Consider the following 25,202-nt stretch of genomic DNA (forward strand, 5'->3'; position numbering starts at 1 on the left):
CAGAAAATTACAGTAAAATTCCACATATTAAATCCAGTCACCACCAAATATGGATTCACCTTTCATTCACCCTTAAGTCAATGTCAGGGCCCTGTGACCCTGAGTGAGCATACCCTCTCCAAGTGCACATCAGTCTTTTTACCACACCTCTCCCACCTGCACTCCCACAGCCCCAACCACCATAACCATCTCCTGACCTCCTAACTCATTACTCAGCATGTGTGGCTCAGAGGATGAATGCCTGGCAAATTCAAACTGGATAAAGTACTGCCCCCACTGTGGTAGTCCGCACTCAGGGAGGCAGCCCTGCATCCTGCTACAAAGGCCTCCCTCCCTGACTGCTTTTCACTTCCACCTCACCTAATGAACGGCATCAGATCGCAGATATCAGAGCCCCCACCTCTGGTGCTGCACTTGATGTCCCTTCTCGAGTCACAGCCTTCATCACTCAGGTCCCATCGCCTGTGTCCCTCTCACCCATGCCCAGTGAGCGTTACAGATGACCGAGGCCACTGAGGTACCTGCCCTTGGCTGGAATCGAACCCGGGATCCTTTAGTTTGCAGACTGATGCTCTATCCATTGGGCCAAACTGGCCGGGGCCCTGCTGCTGGTTTTTAAAAATTGACAGAAGTACCTGAGTCCAGGAAGCAGGGAAAGGGGCATTCCTGGGGATGATGGCGGGAGAGGAGGGGAGGTAGAAAATTCGGGGTGTCAGTGTCTTCAATGGCAGAGGAGCACAGGCTTCCGGCAGACCCTCCCGCAGGGCGCACCTGGCCCCAGGGCGGGCATCTCACCTTTCGACCTGGACGAGGAGGCGGCGGACACGTTGAGTGCGCTGGGACACCTTCTCAGGGGCTGCGGCCTGAAGTTATTTCTGCTCAGAGAGGAGGCGGCCGCGATTCTGTCACACACACATAACACACACACGTCGGAAGATGTGTCGGCTGAAGCCAAACAGCCTCCCACACACGCTGGCTCTGCCTTGAGGAGCCTACACCCTGAGGGGCGGGGTGGGGGTGACCTTTACACCCCGACTCTGGAATAGCCCAATGTGCTAGAGGTGACGCCCCGAGATGTCGATGTTCAACCATGCCTTGGAAGAGCCTCTATGGTGAAGTTGATCTTGGCAGTGGGCAGTGGTCACCTGGGAGTTAAGCCCCAGCAGGACCCTGCCAGTGGGAGGAGCTTAGCTCCTGTGTGACCAACAGGATCCTGTCACGGGAGGGGCTTACCTCATGTGGGAGGGGCTTAGATCATGTGGGAGGGGCTTACCTCCTGTAGGAGTGTAGCTCATGTGGGAGGGGCTTAGCTCCTATGTCACCAACAGGATCCTGTCAGTGGGAGGGGCTTACCTCCTGTGGGAGGAGTGTAGCTCATGTGGGAGGGGCTTAGCTCCTGTGTGACCAACAGGATCCTGTCACGGGAGGGGCTTACCTCCTATAGGAGTGTAGCTCATGTGGGAGGGGCTTAGATCATGTGGGAGGGGCTTAGCTCCTGTGTGACCAACAGGATCCTGTCAGTGGGAGGGGCTTACCTCCTATAGGAGTGTAGGTCATGTGGGAGGGGCTTAGCTCCTGTGTGACCAGTAGGATCCTGACAGTGGGAGGGGCTTTTATGTTCTGTCTCTTTTTCTCCCCGAAACAGAGACAGAAAATGAAATGCTGCACCTGTGAGCTCCCAGTGACCACCTGTCTACAGAGGGGACACCTTGCTGACCAGACACCACGTTTCCCTTTGTCAGAAGGGCGTTGATAAGCAAAAACCCCTTCACATATATTCATTATGCTAGTCCTGGATAAGACAATTTTCTGTAATCCAACCTGGCCAAACAATAGGGTAGTTTTGTGTGTTTTTTTGTTCACTCCTCACTTTAATGCACAGGGTTACCGTGCATACTCCATAGGATATCACCCATTTTCAAAAAAGTCTTGAGTAGCCAGGCTGCCATGGCTCAGTGGCTGAGCATTGACTTATGAAGCAGGAGGTCACGGTTCATTCCCAGTCAGGGCACATGCCCAGGTTACAGGCTCGATCCTAAGTGGGGGGCGTGCCGGAGGCAGCCAGTCCATGATTCCTCTCATCATTGATGTTTCTCTCTCTTCCTATCCCTTCCTTTCTGAAATGAATTAAAATATATACACATACTAGTAGCCCGTTTGCACGAAGATTTGTGCAATAGACCTTCATTCACCTGGCTGCCTACACCAGTTTTCTGCCGGCACCAGGGACCCAGGCCTTGGCTGTGGCCACCGCCTTCTGCCTTTTTCAGGGTCGGGGCTTGGCCCTGGGCGGTGGCCTTGGGCTTGGCAGCACCCAACATCCTTGCTAAGGATCGCAGGAGCCGACCCCCAGTGGTTTCCTGGCCTTGGGCTCGCCGCACCCAGCGTCCCTGCTACCGATCACAGGAGCCGACCCCCAGTGGTTTCCTGCGATCGGTGCAGGCTCCCTGCTGGTGCCCAAGGCCCGGAAAGCCTCCGCCCCTGGGACCCCCGGAACCCCCGGGAGGGGCGGGAGGGGCTGGGCCACGCCCCCCCCAGGTGGCCGATCGACCCCCGGACCCCCGGGAGGGGCGGGAGGGGCAGGATCAAGCCCTCCCAGGTGGACAATCAACCCCAGGACCCCTGGGACCCCCGGGAGGGGCGGGAGGGGCTCCGGACACGCCCCCCTAGGTGGCCAATCGCCCCAGGCACCCCACGGGAGCGGCGGCATGGGCCCGGCTATGCCCCCCCGGGGTGCCGATGGGCCCGGCCACGCCCCCCGGGGTGCCAATCGCCCCAGGCACCCCCCGGGAGCGGCGGCATGGGCCCGGCCACGCCCCCCGGGGTGCCGATGGCCCCAGGCACCCCGGGGAGTGGCGGCATGGGCCCGGCCACGCCCCCCGGGGTGCTGATGGCCCCAGGCACCCCCGGGAGCGGCGGCATGGGCCCGGCCACTTGGCCCCGCCATCTTGAACTTCTCAACGGCGGATATGCCATCCAGAGTCCCGCCCCCAGCCTCCTGCCGGCCCAATCGTGGGCATAGCGGAGGTGCGGTCAATATGCATGTTTCTCTATTATAAGGTAAGATATTTAAAAAAAAGAACGGACAATGGGAGGGATGGGGGAGACGGAGAGGCAGAGAGCCAGAGGGAGGGGTTCCCACTGGTTGTGACCCCGCATCCCTGGGCGGTTGCGGGAGGCTCTTACCGTACCCGCAGCTTCCTCTGCAGCAGCTGCAGGATGTCGGCCGACTGCTGGTGATAGTCAAGAGCTGCCTGGACAAACTGGGCCAACTGGCTGACTTGCTCTACCTGCAGGGAAGGGGATGTTACTCCCTGGAGGCGGGACATGAGCCCAGGGACCAGGCCTTGCAGGGAAGCCCCGTCCGCCTCGGTCATTTAATGTCACAGGAGCTGGTGAGCATCATGCAGGTCCAGTGTATAGAGCTAGCGATGACGGCTGCACACGTGCTCATGGAGTTCTGATTGTAAATGTGCTTTAACTCAATCAAATGCCGACTATCCCACGGAGAGGATGTTCTCAGGAGATTTTCTTTTATGCTATAAAGCTCACCGATCTGAGAGCATCGGCCTGCTGACCAAAGGGTCCCGGGATCGACTCCTGTCAAGGGCACGTGCCTTGGTTGCAGGCTCCTCCCCGGCCAGGGCCCTGGTCAGCGCGCCTGCAGGAGGCAACCGATCGACATTTCTCTCACATGGATGTTTCCCTCTGTCTCTCCCTCTCTCTAAAAATCAATGGAAAAATATCCTCAGGCGAGGATTAACCACAAATAAATAAATAAAATAATGTTTCTTTAAAAAAATAAAAATAAAGTTCATTGTCCATGTGGAAACAGAGATCCAGCTTTTCCTATGACAAGGGAAAGTGACACTGAGCGGATGAGCGGCTCCCTCACTGAAGTATCTCTTGGGCTCCTTTCTGCTCAAGTCCAGTCAGGAGACTAAGTACATCCTGCTCTTCTCAGACAGGAGGGACCCAGGGCAGCGCCCCTGTAGGTTCTTGCCGCTATGACAGCTTTCCCTGAGACAAACAGCTGAAAGGAATCCTATATCATAAAGAGGCAATATGCAAACTGACCCTCATGCCGTCGCACAAGATGGCTGCACCCATGGGGTCAAAGATGGCCATCACAAGATGGCCAGCAGGGGAGGGCAGTTGGAGACGACGAGGCCGGCAGGGGAGGGCAGTTAGGGGTGACCAGGCCTGCAGGGGAGGGCAGTTAGGCATCGATCAGGCAGGCAGGGGAGTGGTTAAGAGGTGATCAGGCTGGCAGGCAGGCAGGGGAGCGGTTGGGAGACAGCATGCGCAATACATATAAAGCTCTCATTGGTGCCAATCATGCACGTTTTAATTTTATTATAGTACTAGAGGCCCGGTGCATGAAAATTCATGCACTGGAGAGGGGGTCCCTCAGCCCGGCCTGCCCCCTCTCATAGTCCGGGAGCCCTCAGGGGTGGGAGGCAACCCAGCGATCAGGGGAAGGTGACGCCCCCATCACACCTCTGCTGCTGCCACTGCCGGCAGCTCAAGCCTTGGACGGCCCTGGTTACCTGAGCCTCGGGTGGCCCTGGGCGGCTGGGCAGCTGCCATCCGAGGCTTGCCTGTGCCTCGGGCCAGCCCTGGGGGTCTGGGGGACTGCGGGGGACTCTGGAGGCAGGTGCGCAGAGCGGCTGGACCCACCTGGGGGTGGGCCCGGCCTTGCTGTGCACCTGCCACCCCAGCAGGGCTGAGGAGGCTGGGTGCTGCCATCTTTGAGGGTGTGGCAGTCAATTAGCATATCCCCTCCTTATTGGCTGTGGGCGCCACCATCTCTGTGAGGGTGTGATGGTCAATTAGCATATTCCCTCTTTATTAGATAGGCTATTATATATACTATTTTGACATTTAATTTTTTTCAGTAACATAAGTACCTCAGGAATCTTTCCTCTAATTAATTTCCTTTCAATGTGAATGAATCCGTGTACTGGGCCACAAGTATATAGATAAAAGAAATTTCTGGAAACTTTTATAACAACAAAGGCTCCCAGAGCTTCCCCCATAAACATACAATGTTTTCATTCCCAGGAGGGTCTCCTGCTTGGGGTCAATACTTACGTCATTTTCTAAAAAATTAAACATGCTTCTCTCTGCCATGTCCTTGGACTCCTCGAACTTTTCCATTGCTTGTGTGATCTCGTCGTCGGGGATCTTTCCAACGCGCCTCCTTTTATAATCGTAGTCCAGGCGGCGGCCCTCCAGCCTCCTCAGGTGGTGCTGAGGGAGAGGAGACAGACCTGGAGCCGCTACCTCGGCACGGGGCCCAGGGCGGCCTGCCGTGCCTCTACAAGGAAGGTCATTACTTCTTCTCAGTCTACATGTTAGGGGGAGGGACCCAGTTACTTTACTTTTTGGTGGGCACCTCAGCATCTAGGAGAGGCTTCTTCCCCTGTAAATTATCAAGGAATATTTATGAAGTAAACGAATGGATGTATGGATGGATGATACCCTAAATGGATGGATGGATGGATGGATGGATGCATGGAGGGATGATAGCATAAATGGATGGATGGATGGATGGATGGATGGATGGATGGATGATAGCATAGATGGATGGATGGATGGATGGATGGATGGATGGATGGATGGATGGATGATAGCATAGATGGATGGATGGATGGATGGATGGATGATGGATGGATGGATGATAGCATAAATGGATGGATGGATGGATGGATGGATGGATGGATGGATGATACCATAAATGGATGAATGGATGAATGGATGCATGGAGGGATGATAGCATAAATGGATGGATAGATGGATGGATGAATGGATAGATGAATGGATGGATGGATGAATGGATGGATGGATAGCATAAATGGATGGATGGATGGAAGGATGATAGCATAAATGAATGGATGGAAGATCAGATAAGTGGATTACTGGGTGGATGGATAGATGATAGCATAAATGAGTGGATGGATGGATGGATGGATGGATGGATGGATGGATGGATGAATGGATGACATATGTTTGTCAATATGGAACATAAGGACACAGTATTGTCACTCAGATTCCATTTTCAAAGTTTTTTTACAGGACCCCTCACTCCGGCTCTCTTAATGTCCTTAATTTACAACCAAATTAACTATAGCAAAAATAGGGATATGTCTTCTGGCACTATTGTCAAATCCTTATTAAGAAGTAGATGATAAAAACACACATCCCTAGTATCTTCTAGAGCAAGCATGTCAAATGCATGGCTCGCTGCCCGCATGCAGCCCACAACAAATATTTTTGTGGCCCAGACAATATAAAGATATGTAAGAAACGTTGTAATAAAAATTTTACAACTTAATTTTTACAATATCCTGTTATAGATAATTCTTAATAACTAACTGCAATGTTTGCTAATGAGTGATTACTATTATTGTGTTGCATTCATTTCCCTTACTCACCTTATAAGCAGGCACACCATTTCTCTCCACTAATACTAGCAGTGAATATTTTAGCAGCCAATGGCCACGTCATTAGTCTTGGACTGACTTGTTTGGTGTGCGCAACAGAAAATACCTCGCTTTCAGAGAACAAGAAAAATGGGTTTGTTTGCATTACACTTATTCATTTGTGCAGTTATGCAGTGTCTGCTAGGTCAATGTTCAAGAAAAAAATATTAATTTTTATTAAAATGGTCTATTATTTTATGTGAATGATGACTTATTTATTTCAGCCCTTTGTATTCAACATGTCTCTATCGAAATAAACCTACTTTTCTATGAAAATTGAAGCCTTTTTTTTTTTTTTTTTTTTGTGGCCGACATACACTTAAACCTTATTTATTTGGCCCGTGTTAGCTTTGAGTTTGACATGCTTGTTCTGGAGTAATTATGTGTCTTCCATAAGGTTCCCCAACAATTACAAAATGAGTTGAATAAACACTACCATGAATGAAACACACACATATCCTCTTGTGTGTGAGCTCCACGTGGCCATTTTAGAAAGCTTTCCAAATATAAAATAAAGTCCTGGAAATTAATGACCACTTGTGCCATGTATCAAAAGAGGCCATGAGGCCCGGCCGGTGTGGCTCAGTGGTTGAGCATCGACCTAGGAAACAGGTCAGTTTGATTCCCGGTCAGGGCACATGCCTGGGTTGTGGGCTCAGTCCCAGTAGGGGGTGTGCAGGGGACAGTGGATCAATGATTCTCTCTCATCATTGATGTTTCGCTCTCTCGTAAATAAATATAAATATATATATTTTTAAAAAGATGCAATGAGTAGGTTATGATTTTCATCGTCAAAAATCCACTCCACAGTTTAAGAATCATTTGCTCTGAGTAATGGCTGTGGAAATAAGTACCCTTAGCTTGGCTTCTTGCTGGCTTCAGTAAGCCACAGGATAGACCTAGCCTGTGTGGCTCAGTGGATAGAGTGTCAGCCTGTGGACTGAAGGGTCCCGGGTACAAATCGCCAAGACACATGCCTGGATTGCAGGCTCACTCCCCTGTGGGGGAGCATGCAGGAGGCAGCCAATTAATGGTTCTCTCTCATCACTGATCTTTCTCTCTCTCCCGCTCCCTTCCTCTCTGAAATCAATAAAAAAAAATTTAATAAATTAAAATCAATGGAACAAATATCCTCAGATGAGGATTAAAATAAGTAAACACATTTACCGTAAAACAAACACATACACATACACACAGCTACAGGATAAAGGGCTGGGGCTCCCGCCCAGGGGCCAGGTGAACATCACTGCGTGGTTACCTGTTTCACCGCCCACACTAAGATGATGCTTTTGCTGGGTCCCTACAGACACGACCCCATGGTTTTAACAACAAACATCATTTTAAGTAGCAACGTGGGGGGTTTACAGCCGAGAAAACTTACTGCAATCTCTCTTAAATCTTCATCATGTACTAACTGGAGTGGGTCAATAAAGGTTTCCTTGACGTTAATATCAAAGGATTCTTTCACCTCCGCCATCAGCTTCATGGCCTTGCCCATATCGATCAGCGCGCCGCCTGGGACAGAAACACAAATAAAAAGCGTTCCTTCACGGAGCGCCCAGAGGTGGGTGGCACTATTCACTGCTTGCCCAAGATTTGTGGGGTGATGGTTTATTTAACAAGGTCTTTGCTCAGGGACTGACTCGGAAGAGAATAAAAACAAAAACTTTCTCTTTTTTTAAACATATTTTTATGGATTTCTGAGAGGAAGGGAGAGGGAGAGAAAGAGAAACAGCAATGATGAGAGAGAATCATGAATCAGCTGCCTTCTGCATGGCCCCTACTGGGGATCAAGTCCACAACCCGGGTATGTGCCCTTGACTGGAATCAAACCGTGACCTCCTGGTTCTTAGGTCAGAACTCAACCACTGAATATTCTATATAATAAAAGGCTAATATGCAAATAGACCAACGGAACAAGCAGAACAATCGGTTGCTATGACGTGCACTGATCACCAGGGTTCGTGCGTGGAACACGGAGGGTGTCGGCCACAGCGGGATGGTGGAGCAGGTGAGTGGGGGCGACAGACCAAGGCGGGTCACCAGTCACTGTCATCAGGGCGAGCCTTTGGTGGTTACTGACAATTCTTTGCTCCAGCGCACCGTGGTCCCGCCCGGCGCTCACACCTATTGCTAGCACTGGAGCCGCCACTTGCACCCACTGGAGTAGACAGAGCTGGTCCTGATTGCTCAGCACCGCCAGGGGGTGTGAGAAGCAGCTGCCAGCTGCAATCTCTCAGGGCTTCTCCACCTGCCCTGCTCCTGAGGGGAGATCTGGGCTGGCAGCTGCCACTTGCACCTGCTGCTGGTGCCAGAGCTGCTGCTTGCACCCACTGGGCCCCAATCACTCGGCACCTTCGGAAGCCACAGCAGGAGGGGCTGGGCAGAGGCATGGAGGATGGGCTGAGACCCACCCCTGTGCCCACTACAGCCTCGCAGCGCACAGTTCCTTTCAAGGTGCATGAATTCGTGCACTCGGTAGCTAGTAATCCTATCTAATAAAAGGGTAATATGCAAATTCACCATCACTCCAACACACAAGAGGGGCGCCCCCATATGGACACAAGATGGCCGCCAGAAGATGGCCAGCAGGGGAGGGCAGTTGTGGGTGATCAGGCCAGCAGGGATGGGCAGTTAGGAGTGACTGGGCCGGCAGGGGAGGGCAGTTGTGGGTGATCAGGCCAGGAGGGATGGGCAGTTAGGAGTGACTGGGCTGGCAGAGGAGGGCAGTTGGGGGCGATTAGGCCAGCAGGGGAGGGCAGTTGAGAGGGACCAGGCTGGCAAGGGAGGGCAGTTGGGGGCAATCAGGCCTGCAGGAAGGGTAGTTGGGTGGGACCAGGCCAGCAAGGGAGGGTAGTTGGGGGCAACCAGGCCTGCAGGGGAGGGCAATTGGGGGGAACCAGGCCTGCAGGGGAGGGCAGTTAGGGGCGACCAGGCCTGCAGGGGAGGGAAGTTGGGGGCAATCAGGCCTGCAGGGGAGGGCAGTTGGGGTGACCAGGTCAGCAGGGGGGGGCAGTTAGGGGTGACCAGGGTAGAGTGTCAGCTTGCAGGACCAGAGTTCCAGGTTCGATTCAGGTCAAGGGCACGTACCTGGGTTGCAGGCTTCTCGGGTCTCAGGTCGGGGCTAATGAAGGAGGCAACCCATCAATGTGTTTCTCGCACATCGATGTTTCTCTTCTCTCCCTCTCTCGTCCACTCTCCCTAAAAATCAACAAAAAAAGATCCTCAGGTGAGGATTAACAAAAACAAACAAACAAAACACATCTTCCGGCTGGCCGGCATGGCTCAGTGGTTGAGCATCGACCTAGGAACCAGGAGGTCACGGTTCGATGCCTGGTCAGGGCACATGCCTGGGATCCCCAGTAGGGGGCGTGCAAGAGGCAACCAAACCGTGATTCTCATCATTGATGTTTCTCTCTCTCTCCCTCTCCTTTCCTCTCTGAAATCAATCCAAAAAAGAAAAGAAGAGAAAAGAAAGTCTTTGTGTATAACTTACAGGCGACACAGGCCGCCCACCCTCCAGGCCCTGCGCACTCACCGAAGGTGGAGTCCTCGCCCAGCTCGTGGCCGTACTTGAGCATGCAATCACCCAGCAGGCCCTCCGATTGCGGGAACTCCAAGGCCTTCCCCTGATTGTGGATCTTCGACACCGTGCTCAGCATGCCCAGCTTCGCTCTGTATGCTTCAAGACAGGGTCATTTGTAACTCCTTCAAGGGACAGGGCAGTCTCTCAGACTGGCACAGAGCATGCAACAAACCAGCCAGCAAGATCGAGCGACATGTCAGAGACCCGAGGTGCCAAAGGGCCGCAGTGACCTATTTAGTCTTTCCTGTGATTGGCACATGCAACACCCAGGTCGGTGCCTAATGATCGGTTGCGGAGTCACGTGGGAAACGGAAATTGTGCACACATTGCAACCAGGCTATATCAGGATCTCTCTCTCTCTCTCTCTCTCAAAATTAACTTATCCCTAGCCTGTATGGCTCAGTGGATAGGGTGTTAGCCTTTGGACTGAAGGGTCCCAAGTTCAATTCTGGTGAGGGCACATGCCCGGGTTGTGGGCAGATCCCCAGTGTGGAGCGTGCAGGAGGCAGCCGATCCATGATTCTCTCTCATCGTTGATGTTTCTATCTCTCTCTCCTTCTCCCTTCCTCTCTGAAATCAATAAAAATATATTTTAAAAAGTAAATGAGCCCTAGCCGGTCTGACTCCGTGGATACAGTGTTGGCCTGTGGACTGAAGGGTCCCGGGTTCGATTCTGGTGAAGGGCACGTGCCTTGGTTGCAGGTCTCCTGGCCTTGATGGGGGCACGTGCAGGAGGCAACCCATGGATGTGTCTCTCTCACATCGCTGTTTCTCTCTGTCTCCCCCTCTCCCTTCCACTCTCTCTAAAAATCAATGGAGAAAGCAGATCGTAAGAGGGGAGAAACCAAGATGGCGGCATAGGTGAACACCTATACTGCTGCCTCGCACAACGATTTCAAAACTACAATAAAAGACAGAGCAGACATCACCCAGAACCACCGGAAAGCCGGGTGAGTGGGAATTGTACAACTAGAAAGACAAAGCAAAGGACACTGAGACGCAGGAGCGGCGGAGGGCAGAGGCGCGGAGACACGGAGAGGTGCGCGCGCGAGAGGACGGGCCGGGCGGCTGAATACGCGGCTGGCTTTCCCGAACCGGAGTGAAACAAAGGCTCCCCACAGGGCCGAAATCCAGTCCCGGGCGAGACTCGGGGAACCCAGACACATACGGGGAGAAACTGGACTGTCCAGCAGCAGGCAGGGCTCGAGAGCAGCTTTCTCTCAGAGGTGTGTGCAGCCATTGCCACGGGGCACAGAGACCCAGGGGAACTGTGGAAGACAGAGGTGAGGAGGCGCGCGCATGGAGAGGGCTCGGGCAGTTCAACGCGTGGCTGCCTTTCTCGTTCCGGAGGGAAACAAAGCCTCCCGAACTACACGTACTCCAGTTCTAGGGGAGACTTTGGGTACCCACACTCATTCGGGGAGAAACTGGACTGTCTGGCAGCGGGCAGGGCTCGAGAGCAGCCTTCTCTCAGAGGTGTGAGCAGCCATTGCTGTGGGACACTGAGACCCAAGCCTCTTAGGGCGGGGCTGACGGAAAACCAAGGCTGCCTGCTCCACCCTGAGACCCCGCCCCATCCAAACTGAACACAGAAGCTCTCCCAGAGTAGACACAGCTGATCCTCACAGCCAATTGGCCTGGAGGTCAACTCCGCCCAGTGATACCAACAACAATCAAGGCTTAACTACAACAAGGCTGTGCAGCCCACAAAGGGGTGCACCGAGTGTCCACCTCAGGTAACTGGGGAGGCTGAGCCGCTGGGCCCAAAGGACATCTCACACACAAAACCACTCCATCAACTCAGGGAAGCAGCTAAAATGCGGAGACAAAGAGGCAGATCACAAATGAAAGAAATGGAGGAAAGCAAACAACTGGATATAGAGTTCAAAACCACTGTTATAAGGTTACTCAAGAATCTGCTAAAAACCTCTGAGGAACTCAGTGAGACCTTTAAAGATCTTAATAAGAATGCCAAAAAAAAAAAAAGGAAAAGGACCAGTCAGAAATTAAGCATACACTGTCTGAAATAAAGAATATACAGAAATTCAACAGTAGACCAAAGGACCCCAAGAATCAAACCAAAGATTTGAAACATGAGGAAACAAAAAGCACCCAATCAGAAAAACAAAAAGAAAAAAGAATAAAAAAATATGAAGATAGTGTAAGGAACCTATGGGACAACTTTAAGCGTACCAACATCCGAATTATTGGGGTGCAAGAAGAAGAAAGAGAGCAAAATATTGAAAACCTATTAGAAGAAATAATGACAGACAACTTTCCCTACCTGGTGAAAGAAATAGACTTACAAGTCCAGGAAGTGCAGAGAACCCCAAACAAAAGGAATCCAAAGAGGACTACACCAAGACCCATCATAATTAAAATGCCAAGAGCAAAAGACAAAGAGAGAATCTTGAAAGCAGCAAGAGAAAAACAGTTAGTTACCTACAAGGGAGTACCCATACGACTGTCTGCTGATTTCTCAACAGAAACTATGCAGGCCAGACGGGAGTGGCAAGAAATATTCAAACTGATGAACAGCAAGAACCTACAACCAAGAGTACTCTACCCAGCCAAGCTATCATTCAGAATTGAAGGGCAGATAAAGAGCTTCAGAGACAAGAAAGTTCATCAACTAAAAAAGTTCATCAACACCAAACCAGTATTATATGAAATGCTGAAAGGTATTCTTTAAGAAGAGGAAGAAGAAGAAAAAGGCAAAGATAAAAATTATGAACAACAAATACATGTCTATCAACAAGTGAATCTAAAAATCAAGTGAATAAAAAATCTGAGGAACAGAATAAACTGGTGAATATAATAGAATCAGGGGCATAGAAAGGGAGTGGACTGACAATTCTCAGGGGAAAGGGGGTGTGCGGGGTTCGGGAAAAGACTGGACAAAATTCTGACACCTATTGATGAGGACAGAGGCGGGGGGTAAGGGCATGGGGTGGGGTGGGGAGGGGAGCTATGGGGGGAAAAAGAGGAACATATGTAATAATCTGAATAAAGATTTATTTTTAAAAAATCAATGGAAAACTATCCTCAGGTGAAGATTAACCACAACAAACACGGTAAGTAAAAAAGGAGGAAATGTCTAAGTAAGCGGCAAGCATTTAACAAACGCTGAATGGGTTTCTGAAGGGTCTCCTACATGTCGTTGCTGAGCAGTGCCCAGCTGCCGAACCACGAGGCCTCCCAACGGGTCCCAGGACTGTCCACTCTGCACTCATCAGCCCAGGCAACCAATTTCCGTCCCAGCAGGCGTGGCTCAGGGATTGAGCGTCAACCTGTGAGCCAGGAGGTCACAGTTCGATTCCCGGTCAGGGCACAGGCCCGGGTTGTGGGCTCGATCCCCAGTGTGGGGCGTGCAGGAGGCAGCGGACCAATGATTGTCTCTCGTCATTGATGCTTCTCTCTGTCTCCCTCTCCCTTCCTCTCTGAAATAAAATAAAAATGTATTTTTTAAAAAAACACCAGAAACCACATTTCATGACGGAGAACCCAAGGACATTGTTTCTAGATCACATCAAGCGAGGGCCCAGCCAACGTGGGTGGTCAGCGTGGGTCACCGTGAATGGGCAATAGGACAGTTCCAGACATCGTCCCACGTTACCTGGATTGGGCTGAATGTATTCTGTGACTTTCAAACGAATTTCTGTAACAGCATTATTGGTGTTATATATTTTCTAAAAAAAAAAAAAAAAAGCACATAAAATGTTGGTGAGTGACAAATGGTGAATTCACAGGAAAACACACAGACGTGATTTTCCCCCACGACAAAGGGAAGGAAACGGAGGACCTTGGCGATTCCTGGGGGCCCCAGGGATGCTCCACACAGGAGACCAGGGACAACGTCACAATCATTTCTGTTAAGGGTCCTGACGTGCCCTGGCCGGTGGCTCAGTGGGTTGGAGGGTCATCCTGGACACCGAAAGGTCACGGGTTCAATCCCTGGATAGGGTGCATATGGGAGGGAGATGTTTCTCTCTCACGTTGATGTTTCTCTCTTACTCTCTTTCTTCCTTTCTCTCTAAAATCAAGAAAATATATCCTCAGGTGAGGATTAAAAGAAACATTTCAGAGAGGAAGGGAGAGTGAGAGAGAGAGAGAGAGAGAGAGAGAGAGAGAGAGAGAGAGAAACATCAATGATGAGAAAGAATCATGGATTGGCTGCCTCCTGCATGCCCCCTACTGGGGATCAAGCCCACAACCCAGACATGTGCCCTGACCTGAATCAAACCATGACCCGGTTCATAGGTTAATGCTCAACCACTGAGCCACACCAGTCGGGGTGAAACATATTAAAAAAATAAAAAGGAGTCCCATCGTACTTCCCCAATGCTGTCACAGGCATGAACATTCCCCACAACTGTCACAACAGAAATGCCAGGTGAGCAGCGCCCTGGCTGTCACCCTGTGTCATAGTCAGGAAAGGCGAACCCGCCCCCCCAGGCCCCGAGGCCGGTTGAGGGCAGCGCCAGGATCTGGGGATGGGTCACACAGCTGTCGTGCCCAGGGGACACAGCCAGGGCTTCCACGTGGGGCCTCAATATGTATCCATATGAGGATCTCGGCCCAGAAACATACTCTCCAAGGTGCATAACCACAATGCTCGGGCTTTTTAACTGCTTGCCGAGACTGCCCATCTTGCTCAGCGGGTGTGCCTCAGTGATTGAGGTCAACCTATGAACCAGGAGGTCAACCTATGAACCAGGAGGTCACAGAGGAACTAAGGTCAGGGCACATGCCAGGGTTGTGGGCTCGATCCCCATGAGAGGCGTGCAGGAGGCAGCCAATCCATGATTCTCTCTCATCATTGATGTTTCTATCTCCCTCTCCCTTCCTCTCTGAAGTCAATAAGAATGTATATCCTATATAATAAAAGCTTAATATGCCAAATGACCAAATGGCAGAATGACTGGTCACTATGAGACGCACTGACCACCAGAGGGCAGATGCTCAACACAGGAGTTGCCCCCAGCCGGCAGGCCCCAGGCCAGCCAAGGCGGGTGCCAGCATGGGCCCCCTGACCACCCTGCTGATCGCCCCACACATTGGCCCTGATCGCCGGCCAGGCCTAGGGAACCTACCTGTGCACAAATTTTGCACACAGGGCCTCTAGTCTACACTAACAAAAAGGTAATATGCTAATTAGACCAGGAGACCTTCTGGACGTCCTTCCTGACAAAGCCATGGTGGCAGAGCCGAGGCAGAGGTGGTTAGGGGCGATCAGGCCAGGAGGGAAGGGCAGTTGGGGGTGATCAGGCTGGCGAGGGGGGGGCAGTTGGGGGTGATCAAGCAGGCTGGGGGGCAGTTGGGGGCAAGCAGGCCGGCCAGCAGAGTGGTTAGGGGCAATCTGGCAGGCAGGTGAGCGGTTAGGAGCCAGCAGTCCTGGATTGCGAGAGGGATGTCCCAGATTGGAGAGGGTGCAGGCCAGGCTGAGGGACACCACCGCCCCCCCCCCCCCCCCCGCACAAATTTCATGCACCAGGCCACTAGTATATATATAAAAAAAGACTACCCATCTTTCGAGCATTCTGAGTTTTGTCTACTAGAGGGGATCAGCGAGCTGTATCCAGGCTCCTTCATAATCAAGGGTCCTCATTTGGGCTTAGACCTGGGAAAAAACTGCTTTTTGGGTCCCAGGATCCACTCCTGTGTGTGAGCATCCTAGACTCTACTCTCTTCCCAGTATCGGTGTGTCTCATCTCACAACTACAGTCAAATTTGTTTCCTTTTTAAAAATGTTTCCCCTAGATTTCTTTCTCTCTTTTAAAAAGAATTTGTTATTATTGAAATCATTACATATGTCCCCCTTTTCCCCCATTGCCCCCCTCCAGCCCACTGCTGCCCCCCGACCCAGGCCCTCACCACCCCACTGCCTGTGTCCCTGGGCCATGCACAGATGCATGCAAGGTCCCTGTCTGATTACCTCCCACCACCACCCTCCCCGCCTTCCCTCCGAGGTTCCACACTCTGCTCCATGCTTCCATGTCTCTGCATCCACTCCGATCCTCAGTTTGGTATTTTGTTACTTAGACTCCACATAGGAGTGAGATCATGTGATGACACTCACATTCTTCACACAATTCACATGAAAATGCTCTTACCTTTTCCATGTCAAGAAAGTGGTCATCTAGTTTCGTGCCTTCAATGCCATTTATTTTTTCACTAATTAGCTGCAGAAATAAAGACAAATAAGTATAATATACAATGATTTATGATCAAAGTATCTGACGCAAATTATCTCTCACTTTTACACACACACACACACACACACACACACACACACACTCCACTCTCAGATTCAGCCTTTTTTTTTTTTGTATTTGTGGGAGGCGCAGGGTGAGACCTCAGGAATGTGCATTCCACAGGACGTCCCTCACCTGGTTCCAGCAACACTGGGGGCTGTGGGGAGGGAGAGCCCAGTGCAGGTCCAGGGGTGCAGGGATAGGGCAGGTTTTACGGGGTGAGCCCTGCCGTGGCCGGAAGAGGCTGCAGGACTGGAATACAAATCGGCTTCTCCACACCCACCAGTGTCCGCACCCCCCAGCGTCCGCACCCCCCAGCGTCCGCACCCACCAGCGTCCGCACACCCCAGCGTCCGCACACACCAGCGTCCGCACACACCAGCGTCCGCACCCACCAGCGTCCGCACCCACCAGCGTCCGCACACACCAGCGTCCGCACACACCAGGGTCCGCACCCACCAGGGTCCGCACCCACCAGCGTCCGCACCCACCAGCGTCCGCACCCACCAGCGTCCGCACCCACCAGCGTCCGCACACACCAGCGTCCGCACACACCAGTGTCCGCACACACCAGGGTCCGCACCCACCAGCGTCCGCACACCCCAGCGTCCGCACACACCAGTGTCCGCACACACCAGTGTCCACACCCACCAGTGTCCACACCCACCAGTGTCCGCACACACCAGGGTCCGCACACACCAGGGTCCGCACACACCAGTGTCCGCACACACCAGGGTCCGCACACACCAGTGTCCGCACACACCAGTGTCCACACCCACCAGTGTCCGCACCCACCAGTGTCCGCACACACCAGTGTCCGCACACACCAGCGTCCGCACCCACCAGCGTCCGCACACACCAGCGTCCACACCCACCAGTGTCCACACCCACCAGTGTCCACACCCACCAGTGTCCACACACACCAGCGTCCGCACACCCCAGTGTCCGCACCCACCAGCGTCCGCACACACCAGTGTCCGCACCCACCAGTGTCCGCACACACCAGTGTCCGCACACACCAGCGTCCGCACCCACCAGCGTCCGCACACACCAGTGTCCACACCCACCAGTGTCCACACCCACCAGTGTCCACACCCACCAGTGTCCACACACACCAGCGTCCGCACACACCAGCGTCCGCACCCACCAGCGTCCGCACACACCAGCGTCCGCACACACCAGTGTCCACACCCACCAGTGTCCACACCCACCAGTGTCCACACACACCAGCGTCCGCACACACCAGCGTCCGCACCCACCAGCGTCCGCACACCCCAGCGTCCGCACACACCAGCGTCCGCACACACCAGGGTCCACACACACCAGTGTCCACACCCACCAGTGTCCACACCCACCAGTGTCCGCACACACCAGTGTCCGCACACACCAGCGTCCGCACCCACCAGCGTCCGCACACCCCAGTGTCCGCACACACCAGTGTCCGCACACCCCAGTGTCCACACACACCAGTGTCCACACACACCAGTGTCCACACCCACCAGTGTCCACACCCACCAGTGTCCGCACACACCAGTGTCCGCACACACCAGCGTCCGCACCCACCAGCGTCCGCACACCCCAGTGTCCGCACACACCAGGGTCCACACACACCAGTGTCCGCACCCACCAGTGTCCGCACACCCCAGTGTCCGCACACCCCAGTGTCCGCACACACCATTGTCCACACCCACCAGTGTCCGCACCCACCAGTGTCCGCACACACCAGTGTCCGCACACACCAGGGTCCAGACCCACCAGTGTCCGCACACCAATCTCACGCCTCCAGGCCAGTTTCCCTGTTTCCTCAGCACAGAACGCCCTTCCTCCTTTCCTCCCAGCCCCCAACCTCCAACCCCCAATTGCTCCTCCTACTTCATTCTCCCAAACATCGCCTCCTCCTCCGGGAAGCCCTCCAGGACGCCCCAGCTTTGTCCTCTGCTATCCTCTGTGTGAGCGTGGGGGCGTGTCTAACACTATGGACTCGTCCGTCTAGGTGTCCCCCCACCTGGGTCCAGGCCGGGGCGACCTGGAGAGACGAAGGGGGAGGAAGGACGGCGGCGGGGAGCCCTGGCCCGGAGGGAGGCGCAGTCCAGCGGGTCCATCGCTAGGCGCACGCGCGGGGAGCCCCGGGCCCGAGGGGGGCAGGATGCGGGGACCCCGACCCCCCTAAGCCCGCGGGGACCCCGCACTCCCTGCGTCCTCCTCCCAGCGCGTGGGAAGGGGGGAGAGGCCCCAGCGGGGTCCCCGGTCGCTCCCCCTCTGCGCCCCCAGACCCTCACCCGCCCCCGCGCACTCCTAGGCGGGCAGACCTGGAGCCCGGAGGTCCCGGAGCGTCGGGGACCCCGCCCCCCGCTTCCCCGCGCCCCCACCTGGCTGGCTTTGAGTAACCGCTTCTTCAGCCTCGCCACCGACAACGCGGCCGGGCGCCCCCGGAGCTGCGTGGTCTCTGCGCTGGGCCGGGCCTCCAGGAGGCGCCGACCCGGGGGAACCAGGGCCGGTCCCCCCGCGCTGGGCTCTGCTGCGCCCGCCTCCAGGGCCGCGGCTACGGCCACCACCTTGGCCGCTGTCACTCCCGCACCCGCGCATGGGCGGTGGGCAACGCACGTTCCCAAGCCCGCCCCCACGCGCTGCCCATTGGCCAAGTCCCGGAGTATGCAAATGAGGCCGCTGGCTCCGCCCCCGCTACATTGTTGCGTGGAGACCCGGAGGACCAGGGTGGGAAGCTGGGCGGGGTCACGCAGCGCTTCGGGTTGCGCACAAGCTGAGATGCGCCCCGCTGTGTGATGGCCGTGGGTGGGGAGACGGGCACCCCTTATCCGCGCTTCGGACCTAACCTGGTTTCACTCACAGGCAACAGTGCCCCCCTCTGGCGCCGTTGGGTAAGGGACGCTCCAAGAGGCGCCTGTGGGGGAGCAAACAGACCCAGGGGCCCGCCTTGGAGGAAGAGGCCCAGGGCTGCTGGGCGGTTCCTTCTGTCCCCATGCCGGGCTCTGGGCGCCATCTGCTTGGAGTCCGGGCTACTGCTTCATTGTCTGATCAATATCCTGCTCGCCTCCCTGGAGCGCTGAGCCCTCTGTCACCTGCATGGAGAGCAACCATCTCCAGGCCTCGCTGGTGTTGCTCAGTGGATAGAGCGTCAGCCTGCGGACTGGAAGGTCCAGGGTTCGATTCCAGTGAGGAGCATGTACCTGGTTGCAGGTTCCCCAGCCCTAGGCCTGGTGTGTGCTGGAGGCAACCAATCACTGTGACTCTCTGATATCCCTGTTTCTCTGTTTCCTCCCCTCCCTTCCACTCTCTCAAAATCAATGGAAAAATATCCTCAATTGAGGATTAACCAGAGAAAGAAAGAGAGAGAGAGAGAGAGAGAGCGCAACTATCTCCAAGGAGCCATCAACAGCCCACTCAGTCCCCTGGATAGGTCACCAGACGGGAGACCCAGCTGCCGCGGTGTGTTGCTGACAGTGTCATTTTGCACAGGGACCAGAAGTCTGAGTCCATGGCCCAGGCCAGCCCCAGAAGGGCATGGAGCAACCTGGTTGAGCCCCGTATCCAAGCCAAGCCCAGCAGGTCAGCATCTTTGAGGCATCTGACCTCCAAAGGCCCTGAGGGCTCCCAAGACCTACAACCCCCTCCACAAAGAAACGCCTCGCCCTCCAGCCTCCACCTAAAACAAAGGACTCCTCTTTCTGGGCCCTCAGCACATCCATTTGGATGGCCAAGGCCCCCTGTTCCCTGGCGCCCACCCCTGGCGTCCTCTTTTCTCCAGGACAGAAGTCATCCAGCCTCTCCTTGGCCATTAGCTCCCAGCTCCTTTATCCCTAACTTCATCCAAGTGAGGATTGGGCGGGGAACCACCCCTCCGTGTGCCTCAGTGTCCCCACATTCCCTTAGGGGGGTTGGACAGGAGCATTCTTCCTCTGAGATGGGAGAAAATGGATCAATTGAGCCGAGGGGATGAAGGCAGCTATCCTGAGGGTAAATCAATATGGCTTGGCCGAATGCTGGGGGACTGACTGGGTGAGTAGCCACCCTCTCCCCTCACCGGCAGCTGGGTCAGGACTGGGCACAGCCCCCCCTGTCCTGGGCAGGGCTGCTTGGAACCAGCCCATCTGTCTTTTTTCTCCGTGTCCAAGAGTTGGTTAAATAGCACAGGTTTGAAGAAACTTTCCCCCAAACCAATCTGAATCTCTACCCTTTGGAAGGGGGTATTTATATATTTACTTATTTAAGACTAGAGGCTCAGTTCATGAAATTCATGCACTCGGGAGTGGGGGGGCAGGGGCCCCTCAGTCTGATTTCAAGAGCGCACAGGCCAAGCTGAGGGACCCCACCAGTGCATGTTCGTAGCCGGGGAGGGATGCAGGAGGTTGGTCAGCCGGGGAGGGACCACAGGAGGGCTCCAGGGCATGTCTGGCCTCTCTTGCTCAGTCCCTGCTCAGATCCCAAGCAGCAAGCTAACCTACCAGTTGGAGCGTCTGCACCCTGGTGGTCAGTGCACGTCATAGTGTACGGTTGAGCGGCCTTAGCATATCTTTAGCATATTACACTTTGATTGGCTGAATGGCTGACTGGATGACCAGACAAAATTAGCATATTAGGCTTTCATTATATAAGATTTTACTTTTGTTATCCTATACTAGAGGCCTGGTGCACAAAATTCATGCACGGGGGGGCGTCCCTCAGCCCAGCCTGCACTCTTTCCAATCTGGGACCCCTTGAGGGATTTCAGACTGCCTGTTTAGGCCCGATCCCACCCATTTAGGCCCAATCCCACCGGGCAGTTGGACATCCCTCTCACAATTCAGGACTGCTGGCTCCCAACCTCTTGCCTGCCTGATTGACTCTGTTTCTGCCTGATAACCCCCTAACCACTCACATGCCAGCCTGATAACCCCCTAACCACTCACATGCCAGCCTGATAACCCCCTAACCACTCACCTGCCAGCCTGATTGATGCCTAACTGCTCCCCTGCCAGCCCGATTGCCCCTAACTGCCCTGCACTGCCAGCCTGGTCACCCCTAACTTCCCTCCCTGCAGGCCCGGTCACCCCCAACTTCCCTCCTCTGTCAGCCTGGTCACCCCTAACTGCCCTCCCCTGCAGGCTTGATTGCCCCCAACTGCCCTGCCTTGCAGGCCTGGTCACCCCCAACTGCCCTCCCCTGCAAGCCTGATTGCCCACAACTGCTCTCCCTTGCAGGCCTGATTCCTCCCAACTGCCCTCCCCTGCTGGCCATCTTGTGTCCACATGGGGGCAGCCATCTTGTGTGTTGGAGTGATTCTCAATTTGCATATTACTCTTTTATTAGATAGGATAGAGGCCTGGTGCACAGGTGGGGGCCAGCTGGTTTGCCCTGAAGGGTGTCCCGATCAGGGTGGGGCTTCCATTGGGGTGTGGGGTGGCCTGGGCGAGGGGCCTGTGGTGGTTTGCAGTCTGGCCACGTCCCCAGGTGATACAATCAGGCTGGCAGGGGAGTGGTTAGGGGGTGATCAGGCTGGCAGGCAAAAGCTGTTAGGGGCAATCAGGCAGGCAGGCAGGCGAGCAGTTGGGAGCCAGCAGTCCTGGATTGTGAGAGGGATGTCTGACTGCCTGTTTACGCCCGACCCCAGTGGGATTGGGCCTAAACGGGCAGTTGGACATCCCTCGAGGGGTCCCAGATTGGAGAGGGTGCAGGCTGAGCTGAGGGACGCACACACACACACACCCCCTCCCCCCCATGCACTGGGCCTCTAGTATGAATGTATGTGTATGTGTGTGTGTGTGTGTGTGTAAATATATATATATATATAATGTTTTTGTACAAGCACAAGAAAGGCCTCCTCTTCAGGATGAACACTGACCTCACTAATAATAGAGGCACCAAACTTCAAATTAAAACCACAAAGTCAAGTACACTTACTTATAAAGCCTCGGTCAGTAATACGAAATAAGCCAATATTGGACAGTGATTTTCTGCGATTGTGCTGTGCCTTCCAAAGCACAGAAAGTTTGGTACCCGACCATATCCATTTATCTTTCCATGGTGACACTTCACAACTTTCTTTTTTTTTTTCACTTCACAACTTTCCATTCAAATCATCCCAGGCAGTGAATAGAACCAACAAAATACAGGTACAAAAGAAAAAATAAAAAAATAAAAGGGGAAAAAAAGGAAAAGAAAAAATACCTTTACAAAAACATAAACTGGAGAAGAGGACAGCAAGCAGGTTGATGAATTAGAACCTGACACAATTCATCACAGCGAATGTGAGAACCACGTAATCCCTGACAGGTAGGACTTCTTAGCTGAGGACAGGGGCTCTGAAAAAACCCTGGGTCGCATGCATTCCCTCGTGAGAGATAAAGGAATGAGGATACTGCTAAGAGCTCAGAGTAATTATTTCCTCAAGCACAAGTAAGAACACAAAAGTCATTTCCCCTGAGCACACAGGAGATTGACTGATGCACATCCTTCAGGTGGTAGAAGTGAAATTGTTTCAGCCAAAATACGTGCAGTGACATCAATGGGGTATAAGGTATGGGCAGGTTTGGATATGCAGATGCTTCAAGTCTCACTTGTGCCTGAAACTTATGAGGAATCTAGCAGAGTGTATACTATCTAATAATAGACAAATATGCAAATTGACCATACCTCCGACACACCCACAAGCCACGCCCATCATCCAATCAGAGCGAGTATGCAAATTAACCCAAACCAAGATGGCTACAGCCACAGAGAGCAAGGTTTCCTAGGTAACAGAGGAAGCCAAGCTTTCTGCCAGCCGTTGCAGGCCTAAGCCTCCACTCAAGCTACAAAGTTTCAATTATAGAAGGTAAACATATTCAAACAAATGGCGGCAGAATGGAGCTTGAGAGAGCAGGCCAGGGTTGCCGCCGGCAACAGGGGAAGCAAAGCTTTCCACACACCCTGGCCAGGCCCACCCACTTAAGGCAACAAAGTTCCAATTATAACCCCAACACAAATGGCTGTGGGCATCGGAGGGAGCCCCAGGCTTGACTCCGCTCCAGGCTACAAAGTTTCAATTGTAGAAGGAAAATAAATTCCAGATACCAGGGCCTCCGCTTGCGTTGCCGGGGTCGTGGCCGGCCTGCAAACCACCACAGGCCCCTCGCTCAGGCCGCCCCACACCCCAAGGGAACCCACCCTGATCAGGGACGCCCTTCAGGGCAAACCAGCTGGCCCCCACCCCTGTACCAGGCATCTACCCTATCTAATAAAAGAGTAATATACAGATTGATCATCACTGCAACACACAATATAGCTGCCCACATGTGGTCAAAGATCCTGCCCCCATGTGGACACAGGATGGCCACCACAAGATGGCCAGCAGGAGAGGGCAGTTGGGAGGCACCCGGCCTGCAAGGGAGGGCAGTTGAGAAGGACCAGGCCTGCAAGAGAGGGCAGTTGAGAGGGACCAGGCCTGCAAGGGAGGGCAGTTGAGAGGGACCAAGCTTGCAAGGGAGGGCAGTTGGAGGTGATCAACCCTGCAGGAGAGGGCAGTTAGGGGTGACCAGGCCGGCAGAGGAGGGAAGTTGGGGGCAAACAGGCTGGCAGCAGAGTGGTTAGGGGGTGATCAGGCTGGCAGGCAGAAGCGGTTAGGGGCAATCAGGAAGGCAGGCAGGCAAGCAGTTGGGAGCCAGCAGTCCTGGATTGTGAGAGGGATGTCCGACTGCCCGTTTAGGCCCAATCGGGCCTAAACGGGCAGTTGGACATCACTTGAGGGGTCCCATTTTGGAGAGGGTACAGGCTGGGCTGAGGGACAACCCCCGTCCGTGCACGAATTTCGTGCACCGGGCCTCTAGTGTTCCTATAAAAGGAGTTGATATTCAGGTAAGTAGGTCCCAAAGTATCTCCTACAGTGTTGTCATTCTGAGTAAGAAAGATAAAATATTCTCTGGACATTTAAGGCTTCTCTGCATTGTGAATTATCAGACATCTAACCAGGGTATGTTTGTGGATAAAATATTTCCCACATATACTACACTCAAACTGTTTTTCTCCAGTGTGAACTTTATGGTGTTGAATGAGGTTACAATTTTGACTGAAGTACTCCCTATAATCACTACACTGATAAGGCTTTTTCCCTGTGTGAACGCTTTTGTGGTTGAGTTGAGTACTGTAACTAAAAGATTTCCCCAATCACATTCACTGGACCTTTTTCCAGTGTGAACTCTCCTATGTCGGTTAAGGTTAATGACACGTCTAAAACCTCTCCCACATTTGTTATACGCATATGTCACTCCACCAGAGCAGACATCCTGGTGTTGAACAAATGTATGTCTGTGGCTTGCAGCATCTTCACCTTTGCCCCACTGGTGATTAGTTTTGCCACTGAGAATGTTCTGTGAAAACTCACTACCACTGTGAGGCTGTCTGTGCTGAGAGATGCCTGGGGCTGCAGCCGCCCCAAGATGGCTGAGAAGTCTTTCCCAGGCTCCCCAGTGGTTGAAGGCACCCCTGAGATATGGGGGGTGCACCTGCTCACAAACAAGGCCCTGTCCATATAGCTTCCTTCCAGGACTTTTCTCCACAGACAACCCTCTGATGCTGGTGATGGTTTACATGGAAACTGAAGCCTCTAACACACGTGTCACTGAAGAAGGCTTTATGCTCAGAGTATGCTGCTTGTGACTCAGTCAGGTACAGAACATCTTTTAAAACCGAGAAACACCGCTTACAGAGATGAGTCCTCAGGGATGCTGGAGCTCTTAGAAGCCATGACTTTTGCATCCACTTGTATAGATCCACTCTCCTCAGAACAGGCCTCCTCCTGGTCCATTTTATGCCAACATACTGAAAACAGAAATATGGCGAGGAAATGAATGTTGACCAGTGACACGGGGATATCCCATTACCAAAGTGTGTCGCACATATTAC

The 25,202-nt window shown here is 53.4% G+C and overlaps 2 protein-coding genes across 9 annotated transcripts in view; both read right to left on the reverse strand.

The window, feature by feature from the left end:
• LOC307094912 (endophilin-A3-like) overlaps nucleotides 1–25,202 on the reverse strand; it is a gene marked incomplete at its 5' end in the record, with an annotated part of 109,856 nt that overhangs the window by 44,396 nt on the left and 40,258 nt on the right. For 2 of the 7 annotated variants that reach the window (XM_079764086.1, XM_079764084.1), the window contains one exon: nucleotides 24,884–25,118. The exons of 4 other annotated variants lie outside the window; for them this stretch is intronic. Of the gene's footprint in view, nucleotides 1–24,883; nucleotides 25,119–25,202 lie in introns of those variants that run through there. One more of the 7 variants, XM_079764078.1, reaches the window with a different exon arrangement.
• On the reverse strand, nucleotides 234–25,105 carry LOC307094950 (endophilin-A3-like). 2 transcript variants are annotated; one of them, XM_079764154.1, is made up of 8 exons: nucleotides 18,695–18,881; nucleotides 16,185–16,253; nucleotides 13,688–13,760; nucleotides 10,024–10,167; nucleotides 7,867–8,000; nucleotides 5,095–5,253; nucleotides 3,187–3,290; nucleotides 234–902 (listed from the first exon to the last, which is right to left on the reverse strand). In XM_079764154.1, the coding sequence occupies exons 2-8, from the start codon at nucleotides 16,191–16,193 to the stop codon at nucleotides 722–724; spliced, it is 804 nt and encodes a 267-aa protein (XP_079620280.1). In that variant the 5' UTR covers nucleotides 16,194–16,253; nucleotides 18,695–18,881; the 3' UTR covers nucleotides 234–721. The 2 variants fall into 2 exon arrangements, with proteins under 2 accessions (XP_079620280.1, XP_079620279.1); XM_079764153.1 differs by lacking the exon at nucleotides 18,695–18,881 and adding an exon at nucleotides 25,004–25,105 and having other exon boundaries at nucleotides 253–902.

Source organism: Cnephaeus nilssonii (genome assembly GCF_951640355.1).
Source record: "Cnephaeus nilssonii genome assembly, chromosome: 24".
NCBI classification, from domain to species: domain Eukaryota; kingdom Metazoa; phylum Chordata; class Mammalia; order Chiroptera; family Vespertilionidae; genus Cnephaeus; species Cnephaeus nilssonii.

Coding starts and splice junctions, on each gene's coding strand:
- LOC307094950 (XM_079764154.1), bottom strand. Junction 10,168..13,687: donor ATACATTCAGCCCAATCCAG/GTAACGTGGGAC, acceptor CCTGTCTTGAAG/CATACAGAGCGAAGCTGGGC. Junction 8,001..10,023: donor GGGCGAGGACTCCACCTTCG/GTGAGTGCGCAG, acceptor TTTCTGTCCCAG/GCGGCGCGCTGATCGATATG.